Raw genomic sequence first — 13,297 nt, forward strand, 5'->3', positions numbered from 1 at the left:
CCCCGCCCCCGCGCGCCGAGCCCCCGCGCGCCACTCCCGCAACGCTGTGCGCGGGGCCTGGGCCGGCCGGACCGCGCTGCCCGCCCGGACTTCAGAGCGGTGACACGAGGGCCCGGACTCCTGCTGAAAAGCCGCCCCAACACGGGCCCACGCGGGGGTGCCGCGCCCAGCACTGGCGCGAGGCCATCGCCGGCACAGGAAGTCCCAGGGCAGAAGCTCTTCCTCTCCCCTGGGGCCCCAAGGCATCACTTCTCATTCTGGTGGCATCTGAAGCAGCCACCGACTCTTTAGTACTGGGTATCTAGGGCTGAGCTCAGGGCGCCTCCCTGGGTTGGGGCAGAGGAGAGACAGCTGCTGCGACCTCTCCTCCCCACGCAGCCTCAAGGCTGGGCCAGACCCTGGGAGGGCACTAGGTGAGGCTCCCCCAGGGCCCGTCTCCTCACACAGTCCCTTCCCCACCCCGAGCACACCAGGGTAGGTGGCTGACTTTGCCGGCGAGGCCCCCGGACGCCTGGTTAGATCTATGCTGTACAGAAGCTCCTCAGCATCTTACTGCAGCTAAAGGCACACACTAGTCTTGGGAGTAGCTGCAAGACCCCAAAGCCGGGAGGTTGTAGAAGGCAAGGCAGAAAAGACCAGGCCCCTCCCTTCTTGCCCTGGCTGGATAAAGGATCTGATCCAAACCACTGCCCTTTCCCGCTTTCTCCCTGCCTCACCTTTCCCTGAAATCTCTTGCGTCCTAGTACCATCCTATTGTAAGACATCCACAGGATCCAAACTACCTCTAGGAGGCCGAGAATCCACCCCCCGTGTACACCCCCTCTGCTCGTCACTTGCCCGTTTATATCTCCACTCTGCAGAGCTAAAGGAAACAAGAGGCTGGAAACCAGCCAGCTCCGCTGTCCATTCCCCTCTCCAAGCTCTCCAACCGCATGCGAGTGACAAATCCACACCAAGGCGCAGACAGGACAGGCAATTTCCGGCCAAGAGGATTTTTCCAAAACAATCTACCGTATTCTCAGGAATATACGCCAACCCTACCTCCCAGCTGGCCCTCTCCCACCTCCACCTCCCTCTTCTCCAGGCCCCGAAGGAAAAAAGAACATACTGAAGAGGAGAGGGGTGCTTACAGCTCCTCCCCCGGCCAGAGGATTATCTTGCTTCCACGTCAGCCCCACCAAGTTTAGTCAGCCTTAACTCACCCCTCTGTGCGCAGAGCCCAAGCTTCTGGCCCAAGGCCAGGCTGGGTGCCCTGGGAACCTCATCCCAGAGGGAGCTGCACCAGGCAACCCTGCACCTTCAGGTCAGCTGGGCCTGACATCACACTGGTCTGGGGAGGAGGCTGGCCAGGGCCCAAGCAAGAAAACGGAGTGATTCAGACATACACCATGACCGTCCATACTCTCTCCATCTCCAGAACACAGAGGCCCACTCCCTCCCAGGTGAGCCTGGCAGCTGAGGTCCTGAGGGCAGGCAAGGCTGTGTCTGCTGGCAGTGCTAGGCCCATGGTCCGGCCCTGAAGCCTCTTCTCCCCCACGTGTTTTTTGCTTGTTTGTTTGTTTGTTTGAGATGGGGTCTCACTCTGCCCCCAGACTGGAGTGCAGTGGTGTGATCTTGGTTCACTGCAACCTCTGCCTCCCAGGCTCAAGCAATCCTCCTGCCCTCCATCTCCTGAGTAGCTGGGATTACAGGCGTGCACTATGACACCCAGCTGATTTCTGTATTTTTTGTAGAGATGAGGTTTCATCATGTTGCCCAGGTTGGTCTCAAACTCCTGGGCTCAAGCCATTCTGCTAGCCTTGGTCTCTCGAAGTGCTGGGATTACAGGCATGAGCCACTGCGCCTTCCTGCCCCACCGCCTGCTTCTTAACTGTTGGTATTTCCTAAGACTTTTGAACTCATGTTTCCTTATATTCTCCACTGATGCTCTGCTTCCTGGGGTCACCTCCGCCTCCAGGGGCTCCTGTTACCACCACGTGCTGTCTCCATTCCTGAATTCCTGTGGCTCCAGACCCACATTTCCAGACACTTACAGGGCAGCTCCGCCAGGAGGCTGCACAGGTACCACACACTGCATATCCAAACTGGGCTCCGCATCACCCCTTCAACTCTGCTGCTACGCTCCTGTATCCTGCTGAAAACATCACAAGCCAACACCAGCCACCCAAGGTAGAAACCACACCCCACCACAGACCCCCAACCAAGACTCCTCCTTCTTCCTCTACCTTCTCCACCAGGCACACCAGTCAGGTTGCCTCAGAATTCCTCCCAACAGTAACAATGAGATCAGGAGTCGGGCAGATGGGGGATGAAACCCTGACTCCATCATGTTCTAGTTGAGCAACTTTTGAGCAAATAACCTCTAAGCCTCAGTTTCCAGTTTCCGCATCTGTGAAGTGGGGATAAATGGAATCTCCTTCATAGAACTGTCATGAAGAGTCAAGGAGATAATGAGTAGCACCCCCAGCACAGCACCTGGCTGCCTACTGTCACTGCGGTCTGAGCACAGACCTGCCACCCTTCCCCGGCTGGCACACAGGCCCTTCACTAAGTCCTCAAGAGCCCAATCCCCGGCTGGCACACAGGCCCTCTGGGCTCCACTCCTTGCCGATTTCCCCACCTCTCTCTCTTAGCATTCCCTTCAAATGTCTCTCTGTCCCAGCCAAGCCAAGTGTTTGCCCTTCCCTAGACATACTCTGGGGTTCTTCCTGTTGTTTGTTTTTAAGAGACTGGGTCTTGCTCTGTTGCCCAGGCTGGAGTGCAGTGGTGTGACCATGGCTCATTTTAACTTTGAACTCCTTGGCTCAAGTGACCCTCCCACCTCAGTCTCCTGAGTAGCTGGGATGACAGGCACCAGGAACCATGTCCGGATGCCCTTTGATTTCAATGTCTGCGGCTGGGCCCGGTGGCTCATGCCGGTAATCCCAGCACTTTGGGAGGCCGAGGCCGGCGGATCACCTGAGGTCAGGAGTTCGAGACCAGCCTGACCAACATGGTGAAACCCTGTCTCTACCAAAAAATATAAAAATTAGCTGAGCATGGTGGTATGCACCTGTACTCCCAGCTACTCAGGAGGCTGAGGCAGGAGAATCGCTTGAACCCAGGAGGCGGAGGCTGCAGTGAGCCAAGATCGTGCCACTGCATTCTAGCCTGGGCGACAGAGAGACTCCGTCTCAATAAATAAATAAATAATAAAAACAATTTTAATGTCTGAGCTATTTTTTGTCCGTGACACTTCTATTCTTTGTCTACATGATAAACTCCCACAAACTCCTCAAGACCCAAGTCAATGCCATCTCCTCTGTAAATTTCCATCTTCTAGCCCCAAATGGGTATCTCTGCTGTTTTGTTGGAGATGCTTGAAACATGAGCAGTAAAACTACACAATAATATATGTGAAAAATAGCCACAAGGAATTTTTTTTTTTTTTTTTTTTTTTGAGAAAGACTCTTGCTCTGTTGCCCAGGCTGAGCACAGGGGCACGATCTCAGCTCACTGCAACATCCACCTCCTGGGTTCAAGCGATTCTCCTGCCTCAGCCTCCTGAGTAGCTGGGATTACAGGCGCACACTACCATGCCCAGCTAATTTTTGTGGTTTTAGTAGAGACAGGGTTTCATCATGTTGGCCAGGATGGTCTCGATCTCCTGACCTCATGATCCACCCACCTCGGCCTCCCACAGTGCTGAGATTATACGCGTGAGCCACCATGCCTGGCCAAGAATTTTAAAAAGTTTAAATTATCCATCATGTTCCTATCCTTAAAGGGTCACTATTCCTATAACTGTTTGTATCAGCACATAACTGTGCTGCAGGAGCCCTTTGTATATCTCTGCTGTGGTTTGTACATCGTAAGGGAACCATCTTTCCACATCTGTCGCCCTGAAGGGAGAACCTGGCAGGAGCCCTGGGTGTGTCTGCTGGTGTGAGAACACTGGAGAAAGGGGGCCTGCTTCTTCCCCGTGAGCTGCTGCCAGGCTGCTTTCCAGTGGGTGCCAGTAACAAGCCTGGTTGCCCTCTCCCAGCCCTGGCTTTGCCTCCCCCCATGATTTCTAATCCAGAGAAGCCAGCACCCTCCTGGGAAGAGGGGCTGTCAATGCCATCACAACCACTCCGACCCCAGACGCACCCAGCGATTCAGTCTCCCAAAGCCATCTCAGAACCAGAGACAACTCAGGCAGTCCCTCAGGCAGAGGGAGGGCCTGACACTGGTCTTAAGGAAGGTGCCTTCTCACTGGACTGCGGAGCGGGTGCTGGGGAGCAGGCTGCCACACAGGGTGATGGGAAGGCGGCCTGGGTCTGTCAGGATCCCAGCTCACCGAGAGAGAGGAGAGGAACAGGCAAGTGACAGGGTGGGAGGGCAGAGCACCGAAGCAGAGGCAGACACACCAGACAGGGCCCTGCTATGCCTCGTCCCCTCCAACTCCAGTGCAAAAGGGAGTGTCACTTGAGAGAGGAGGGGAGAGGATCTGACTCAACAATGTGACCCAGTCCACACTGAACCTGAGGCTGCCGGACTTGGTGGGACTGACATGTGGAGACAAGATCACCCATCTGTCCCAAGTCTTGAAAGTGAAACTGTTTCATGCCCTGCCGGCTACAGACCGGAGTGTCAACGCCGACACACAGAGAGACAGTACACTGAAGGCCCTAATGTGCTCCTGGACCGTCACTCCCCAACACAGACAGCAGCAGCAGTGTGCAGCAGAGGACACACTGCTGCAGCTGTCCGGGTCTCATTCCCATGCACGCCACGCGTGCCCAGGTGCCAAGGCTGGGACACTGAGTGCTGCAGAGAGCTGCCTCTCGTTGTTTGTCCTGCACATGCACTGTCATGGCACAAGGGCCCAGAGGGAAGGATGCAGTCTAGCTCCCAGCAGTAGCCACTCCCAGAGAGATCTCTTCCAGGGCTGGGCAGAGGCTGCCCGGCTAGTCATCCTGCCTGCTGCCAGCTCAGGCCTCACCCCACCCCCAAGCCCTAAGCAAGAGCCTAGAGCTGAAGGGGCCTATTGTTGGCCCTGGAGGTGAAGTGTGGAAAGAAGGAGTGGAGAGTAGATGCCAGAGCTGGGAACTGAACATTCAGGCTACAAGATGCACTGCCCACCCCCTCAGGACCACGTCTACACCAAGACCCAGGAGCAGAACATGTCATCTAGGGCAGGCCAGAGGGCCCAGGAGAGCCTGCGAGCGAGAGAAATGTCTGGGGCTTCACATCCTACACCTTAAATCCCACTGGATCCTGCTCACCATCTGACCCTTGAAGAGCCTGGGACCCTCAAAGGGGAAGGGGCTTGCCTGGTCCAAGGCACTAGGAAGCTGTCATCGGGAACGGAGGCTCAGGATCTGGGGGAAGGCAAATGTTAGGGGAATGGTGACTCTCTTCTGGCCATGGGGTGCGGGGAGAGCCCTGCCAAGGTCAGGGGACCAGAGAAGAGGCCCTGCCTCACTGGCAGACACAGTATACCGGGGACAGAGAGAAACAAGAGTCCAATGTTGTTACATCCAGCTGGGGCTCCAGGAGTACAGCCACTGAGGAGAGGGACCAGGAAAAACCTCTCTCCCCTCTCGCCTTCCTTAGACGCCCGCCACGCACCCCACATGCCCGCCTGATGCCAGTGTCTGGGGGAATATGAGGGAGCAGAAGTCAGAGCCTGGGTCCTGAGGAAGACACTCTGCACCAGCTCCACTAATACAGTATCTTCACTGGCTGACCGAAAACCCACCTCACGACCCCAGATTATCCCCATTTTACAAAGGCCGAAACAAGCTCTGCAGAGGCGGCCAGGGGCACCCAGAGAGGGAAAGGTCAAGCTAGAATTCAGCCCGTTCAGGGCTGCACTGCTTGGTCCAAGGATGTGGCCCACGGGGGTCACGGCAGAAGTCTTAAAACCCACATCAGACTCGCTGAGTAGGTACCACGTCATTCGCTAACGCTGAGTGAATGCACGGATTCTGTGAGGAAGGCTAAAGGGACAGGGGTTCCAGGAAAAAAACCGTAGATTCCACACAGTGTCAGTCCTGCCTGAAACCTCACCAGACCTACAATTAAAAAAGAATGTTTTGAAAGTCACAGGCCCCTAGGGAGCGGGGAGAATGGTAGAGGAAAAAACCACCACAAAACCTCGGAAGCTAGAAAGCAGACGGGCTAGTGGCAGTTGAGAGCTGACCAAGAAAGTCACAAATCCCAGTGTGAGAGACCTTAACCGATCCCACTGAATCCTCAAAAGCCCAGGAACAGGCAGCCCCAGAAACCTCTGGAAGAAGAGGTGAGTGTCAGAAGGGCAATGCTAAAATACAGGGGATTACTGAAAAGCTATTGAAGAGTTAGTAAGGAGTTAGTAAGGACCAGGCACGATGGCTCACGCCTGTAATCCCAGCACTGTGGGAGGCCGAGACGGGCGAATCACTTGAGGTCAGGAGTTCATGACTAGCCTGGCCAACACGGTGAAACCCCGTCTCTACTAAAAATACAAAAGTTAGCTGGGCGTGGTGGCAGCCCAGCTGTAATCCCAGCTACTTGGGAGGCTAAGGTAGAATTGCTTGAACCCGGGAGGCAGAAGTTGCAGCAAGCAGAGATTGCGCCATTGCACTCCAGCCTGGGCGACAGCCAGATTCTATCTCAAAAAAAAAAAAGCACCTCTCGGCAAAGTAGGAATTAAAGGGAGCTTCTGCAACCCGGCAAAGATCAGATACGTACAATCTGTAGCTCATACCACTTTTGTTTTGTTTAGTTTTGTGAGACAGTTTCGCTCTGTCACCCACAGAGGAGTGCGATGGTGCGATCTCGGCTCACTGCAACCTCCACCTCCTGGGTTCAAGCAATTCTTGTGCCTTGGCCTCCCAAGTAGCTGGGATTACAGGCACACACCACCACACCCAGCTAATTTTTGCATTTTGCGTAGAGACAGGGTTTCACCATGTTGCCCAGGCTCCTCTTGAACTCGTGACCTCAGGTGATCTGCCCACCTCGGCCTCCCCAAGTGCTGGGATTATAGGCGTGAGCCACCACGCCTGGCCAGCTAATACCACTTTTTATTTTTTTTTTTGAGACAGAGTCGGAATGCAGTGGCACAATCTTGGCTCACTGCAACCTCCGCCTCCCAGGTTCAAGCAATTCTCCTGCCTCAGCCTCCCGAGTAGCTGGGACTACAGGTACCCACCACCACGCCCGGCTAATTTTTTGTACTTTTAGTGGAGACAGGGTTTCACCGTGTTAGCCAGGATGGTCTCAATCTCTTGACCTCGTGATCTGCACACCTCAGCCCCCGAAAGTATTGGGATTACAGGCGTGAGCCGCTGCACCCGGCCAGCTAGCACTACTCTTAATGGTGAGAGACTAAATGCATTCCCTGGAAGACCAGAAACAAGGTATCTATTCTATTCAACATTATTTTAGATGAGGCTGGGCTTGGTGGCCCACCCCCATAATCCCAGCACTTTGGGAGGCAGAGGCGGGCAGGTCACCTGAGGTCAGGAGTTCGAGACCAGCCTGGCCAACATGGTGAAACCCCCATCTCTACCAAAGATACAAAAATTAGCCGGGTGTGATGGCGGGCGCCTGTAATCCCAGCTACTCAGGACTCTGAGGCAGGAGAATCGCTTGAACCCAGGAGGCGGAGGTTGCAATGAGCTAAGATCGTGCCACTGCACTCCAGCCTGGGCCACAAGCACAAAACTCATCTCAAAACAACAACAACATTATACCAGAGGATCCAGCCAGTGCAATCAGGCAAGAGAAAGAAATAACAGGCATAAAGATCAGAAACTGTTTATTAGCAGATGACATGCTGCTCTATGTAGAAATTCCAACGGAAGTTACAAAAAAGCTTACTAGAACTACTAAGTCAATTTAGCAAGACAGCAGGATTCAAGCTCAAAGTACAAAAATCAATGGTACTAGCAACAAACAACTGGAAAGTGAGGTTTAAACAACGGTACCATCTTATAACAGCATTACTGACAAGAGCCAAAAGGTGAAAGCCGCTTGGGCCAGGAGTTGGAGACCAGCCTGGGCAACATGGCAAAATCCCATCTCTACAGAAAATTCCAAAAAAAAAAAAAAAAAAAAAAATTAGCCAGGCATGGTGGTACACACCATAGTCCCAGCTACCCAGGAGGCTGAGGTGGGAGGATCACCGAGCCCAGGAAGTTAAGGCTGCAGTTAGCCATGATCACACTACTGCTCTCGGGCCTGGGAGACAGAGTGAGACCCTGTCTTAGGAAAAAAAAAAAGGTGAAAGCAACCCAAGTGAACAGATAAACAAAAAGGGGTATATTCATACAACAGAATATGATTTACTCTTTAAAAAGAAGAAAATTCTGACATATGCTGCCATATAAATGAACCTTGAATAGGCTACGCCGAAGTGAAATAAGCCAGTCACAAAAGAACAAACACTGTAAAATTCTCCTTCTATGAGGCACCTAGAGGAGCCAAATTCTTAAGAGTCAGAAGGCAGAACGGTGGTTCTCAGGGGCTGCAAGAGGAGGGAATGGGAAGTTACCATTTAATAGGTACAGTTTCAGTTTCACAAGATGAAAAAAGTCCTGGAGATGGAGGCTGGGGATGGCTGTGCAACAGTATGATATATTTACCACCATTTCAGATGGTTAAAATGGTAGTCTATTATGTATATTTTACCAAAACTAAAAGTTTTAAAAATAAAAAAAAAATACTACCAAGAAAACCAGTATCATTGACAATAGCATAAAATAGGTACTATTTAAGGATATGTTCAATAAAAGATGGAAAAGACTGATATACCAAAAACTACAAAGCACTGCTGAGAGACAGTAAAGAAAACCTAGATAAATACAGAGATATACACTGTTCAGCGGTCAGAAGGCTCCATACTGCTAACCTATCAGTTCTTCCCAAATTGATCATAATCCAAATCAAAATTCCAGCAGGCTTTTTTGTAGAAATTGACAAACTAATTCTAAAATGTATATGGAAGTACAAAGAACCCAGAATAGCTAAAGCAATTCTGAAAAGATAAAAACCAAGTTTGAGATCTTAGCCTGATTTCAAGACTTACTATGGTTTATAAACCCACAGTAATCAAGATAGTGTGATACTGGGATAAAGACAGACAATTGATCAATGGAACAAAACAGAATCCAGAATTAGACACACATAAACAATTGATTTTTTTCTTTTTCTTTCTGAGACGGAGTCTCGCACTGTTGCCCCGGCTGGAGTGCAGTGGAGCAATCTCAGCTCACTGTAACTTCCGCCTCCCGGGTTTAAGCAATTCTCCTGCCTCAGCCTCCCAAAGAGCTGGGATTACAGGTGCCCGCCACCACGCCCAGCTAATTTTTTGTATTTTTAGTCGAGATGGAGTTCCACTATGTTCACCAGATTGGCCTTGAACTCCTGACCTCGTGATCCGCCCACCTCGGCCTCCCGAAGCACTGAGATTACAGGCGTGAGCCACCGCGCCCGGCCAACAAGTGATTTTTGACAAAGGTTCAAAGGCAATTCAGTGGAGAGACACATCTTCCTAACAAATGGTGCCACTAGATCAGTTAGATCTCTACATGCAAAAAACTGGACATTAATTCACACCTTATACCACATACAAAAATTAGCCCCAAATGAATCCTAGATCTCACTGGAACACCCAAAACTATAAAATGTCTACAAGAAAACACAGGGGAAAACTGTTGTGACTCTGGGTCAGACAAAGATTTCTTGGACATGACACCAAAAATGCAATCCACAAAGTAACAAATTAGTAAATGAATCAAAATTTAAAACTTCTCTTTCAAAACACACCATTTTGCATCACTGATCATGATAATTTTTTTAGAAGACATTGTTAAGAGAATCAAAACACAAGCCACAAGCTGGAAGAAAAGATTTGCAAATCACATACCTGATAAAAGGCTTATATCCAGAATATATCAAGAACTCTTCAGAACTCAACGTGAAAAAAACCCACACAATTGAAAACGGGCAAACAATCTGAACAGACACATCACCAAAGACATACATATGGCAAATGAGCACATCAGAAGATGCTCAACAACATGAGTCACTGAGGAAACACAAATGAAAATCATGAGACACCACCACAGACATTAGAATGTCTGAAATTAGACACTGACCATATGACGGTGTGGACATATCAAAGACGTGGACAAACCAGAACTTTCAGACACAGTGGGTGAGTATATAAAATGTACAACCACTTTGGAAAACAGTCTGGCAGTTTCTTAAAGGTTAAATGTATACCTGCCACACGACCCAGCCATTCCAGTCCTAGGGATTTACCTAAGATAAATAAAAGCATACATCCATACAAAGACTAACAAAAGAGTTCAGAGCAGCTTTCTCTGAAAACCCATCAACAGGTCAATGGATAAACAGACTCTGGCACAGGTGTACAATGAACTGTTGATATGTGCAACCATGTGAACCAACTCCAAAATACTTCTGTTGAATGAAAGACGAGATTCCGTTTACAGTAAATGCTGCAAACTCAGATACAGTGACAGAAAGTAGACCAGCCTGTTACCCGGGGTGGGAGATGGCAGCGGAGGGGGGGATGGAGGGATTCCACGAGCAAACTTTTGGGGACTGGGGAATAAGGGGGATGTTCACTATCTTGACGGTGGGGGGTGGTTTCACAGGTGTATACATAGGCCACAACTTATTAAATTGTATGTTTTAAATATGCTCAGTTTACCATGTCATTATATCTCAACAAAGCTGTTACTTAAAACGAACAAAAAGAAACACTGCATCTTCTAGACGAAGCACAAGGTGGGGGCTAATCTCGGGCTCAGGGGCCAGAGGGAAGAGTCTGACCCTTCCTCCCCAACGTCCGCTGGGCTCCTGGGAGGTGGGCACCAGGCTCCAAAGGGCCTGAGGTTTCTTCACTCAGGACACTGCAGGGGAAGCCCTGGCCCACCGCACACACCAGGAAACTGAAACCTAAAGACACTATGTTGCCCAAGGAAGTTCCACAGCTTGTAAGCGATATAACCAGATCAAAAGCAATCTGTGTGATGCCAAGGCCTTTCTCCCATTCATCTACCACAAGTTCAAAAACGTCGACCTGAAATAAGTAGGTGAAGATGTGTGTTGTGTGTACGTGTTTAAAACAGACAGTTCTCTCCACTGAAGCCAGACACTGAGAGCCGCTCTGGCCATTCCAGAAGCGTCAGGCACCCTGGGCACAGCAGCTGAACTTCCGGTGCGTGAGTGTTCGGGCGGCAGCGCGACAGGCATGGGATGAAGCTGACAAGCGAGTTTGAGTTTGTATGAGGAGTAGGCTAACCGGCTCCTCCAGCAGCTACCTCCAGCACCACTCCCTCTGCCCCCATAGGAGAGCAGCCAGTCTGGTTCAGGACAGGGGCCTGGGACCATCTGACTCAGAGCCACACCTCGGGCTGGGGCAGAGAAGGGTCCTAGCTAAGGCCTTGGGCAGACAGCAACCCTGCACCCATCCCCACCCAGGGGCAGGGGAAGCAAGAACCTGACAGTGCCAGGTAAGAGGTGAACAGCTCCAGGAGAGTAAGGCCCACAAGCAGCCCTCCAAGCCCCCCTGGGAGCACGAGGCAGTATGAGTAGGTCTGGCACTCAGGCCATGAGGTCTTGGCCCCTACAAGCCCTACCTCTAGACTGGGCTGGGAGCTCCTGCCCTGACAGGTGCAGAGCCCACGATACCACAGCGGCCCATCTGCAAAACCTCCCCACGGTGGGGCCACAGAGGCAGCCCAGAGTCCTCTGGTGCAGATGCACCCTCCTCTCCCGCCCCTCTCACGCTGGGGTAGTGAAGTCACACCCAGAGACTCACCAGTTGCTCTCCCACCTTCTGCCCACTAATCATCCTTGGCTCTGGGCCCTCAGGGTAAATCAGCTGTGACAGGACAGCGTGGCAGGAGCGGGTCAGGCTCGTGCCGCGTCCAAGCCACTAGCTGTCACACTCACATCTCAGCTCACATGACCAACAGGGTTACAAGATAAGGTTCTGTTAATCCCATGCTGCCCTCTTCCCTTCTGTGGAACGTGTTTTGAGGACTTCAGGCAACCTGTGCTGACTGTACCATGCAGAGCAAATACCATGGAGGCACCCTACTGCCATCGAGGGGCAGGTGGAGGGGTGACCATCCTGTAGCTCTTCCCTGGGGCTACCCCTCTCTTCCCTCTGCACAGACCTGGCAGCCACCCAGACGTCCCGCGAGCTGCCTAGACTCTAAGAAGATGCCCCATCACTCCAACTACCATACACAGTACTGGTGGGGAGAGGTCCTGCCTTGCAGCTGAAAAGTGCACTGCTTCCTCCCTCCAGGGATGAAAGGCCGAGAGAACGAAGGCAGTGTGGAGACTACCCTCTTGCCAGTGACCTGCAGCTTCTCGCTTCCAAGCACACGAACTCCAGCTAAAAGAACTGGGCTTCCTTACCTGCCGCCTTCCGCTGCCTCCCCGCAGACACAGCTTCAGCGATGCCCAGGCTGAGCGAGCAGAAGAGGTTCCCGCGGGCCGGGCCTCCCCTCAGGCAGTGGCTCGCAGAGCTCCCCCGTTCCCCGCACTCTTCTGTGCCCGACTCCCCACGCCCCTACATCCTGCGTTCCCTTTAGCTCCGGAGGCACCGTGGGGCCCGGGCGGCGGCCTGCCAGTCACCACCTCCTCCTCCGCCGGCGCCTCCGGGTCCTGAGCCCCTCGCCGGGTCCCTCTCCCTCCTGGGGCTCCTTTCCGTTCAGGTAGGTTTCCTGGACAGCCCGCACCACCTGTCCCTCCTGCACTCCGGGCAGCCAATTGGCCTCTTGCACCCCCAGGCGCCCCTCCCCGCAGGCCCCGGGGCCCCACCGGCCGGGCCCTCCCCACCAGCTCCGGGCGGCTTCGGCGCTCCGGGGCCGCTCCCAGGACCACCGCCTCCCGCCCCACGCTCTCCCACTGCCGCTCCCCCAGTTCGCCGGAACTTTCCGGCCCTTCCCCGCGCTCGCGGGGGCCTTCCCCAGCCTCGGGCGCCGGCTCGGGCTGCTGCAGCAGCCTCCGCGGGCTCCCCTCTCCGCGCTCCTGCACCCCGGCCCGGGCCTCGCCGCGCTCCTGCACTGCGGGGCTGCCTCCGCCCTTCTCCTGGTGCTGCCCGCGGGGCCCAGCCCCTTCCTCCTGCGGCCACAGGGGCCAGCCCGCCGAGCCCGTCCACCGCGGCGCGCCCCCAGTCCGCGCCGTCCGGCGGCCCCCACACCACCCCCCGGCTGGCCTCGTGCCGCGGCCGCCGCGCTCCTGCAGCCCGGGCCCCACCCCCCCTCCTCCTGCACGGCCGGGCCACCCCTCCCCGCTCCTC

The 13,297-nt window shown here is 53.4% G+C and overlaps 1 protein-coding gene across 4 annotated transcripts in view; it reads right to left on the reverse strand.

Annotated features, from left to right (window-relative positions):
- The window catches only part of TNK2 (tyrosine kinase non receptor 2), a 43,965-nt gene extending 30,950 nt beyond the window's left edge, over window positions 1–13,015 (reverse strand). Inside the window, exon 1 of one of the 4 annotated variants that reach the window (XM_017863975.1) lies at window positions 12,412–13,012. Coding sequence is in view for 1 of the 4 variants with exons in the window: in XM_017863855.1 (XP_017719344.1) it covers window positions 717–764 (48 nt within the window). In the remaining 3 variants the exon portion in view is untranslated. The other 3 variants (XM_017863889.1, XM_017863898.1, XM_017863855.1) reach the window with 3 other exon arrangements.
- Between the last annotated feature and the right edge of the window lie 282 nt (window positions 13,016–13,297).

This window comes from Rhinopithecus bieti, unplaced genomic scaffold (assembly GCF_001698545.2).
Source record: "Rhinopithecus bieti isolate Rb0 unplaced genomic scaffold, ASM169854v2 scaffold_3471, whole genome shotgun sequence".
Lineage (NCBI taxonomy): Eukaryota > Metazoa > Chordata > Mammalia > Primates > Cercopithecidae > Rhinopithecus > Rhinopithecus bieti.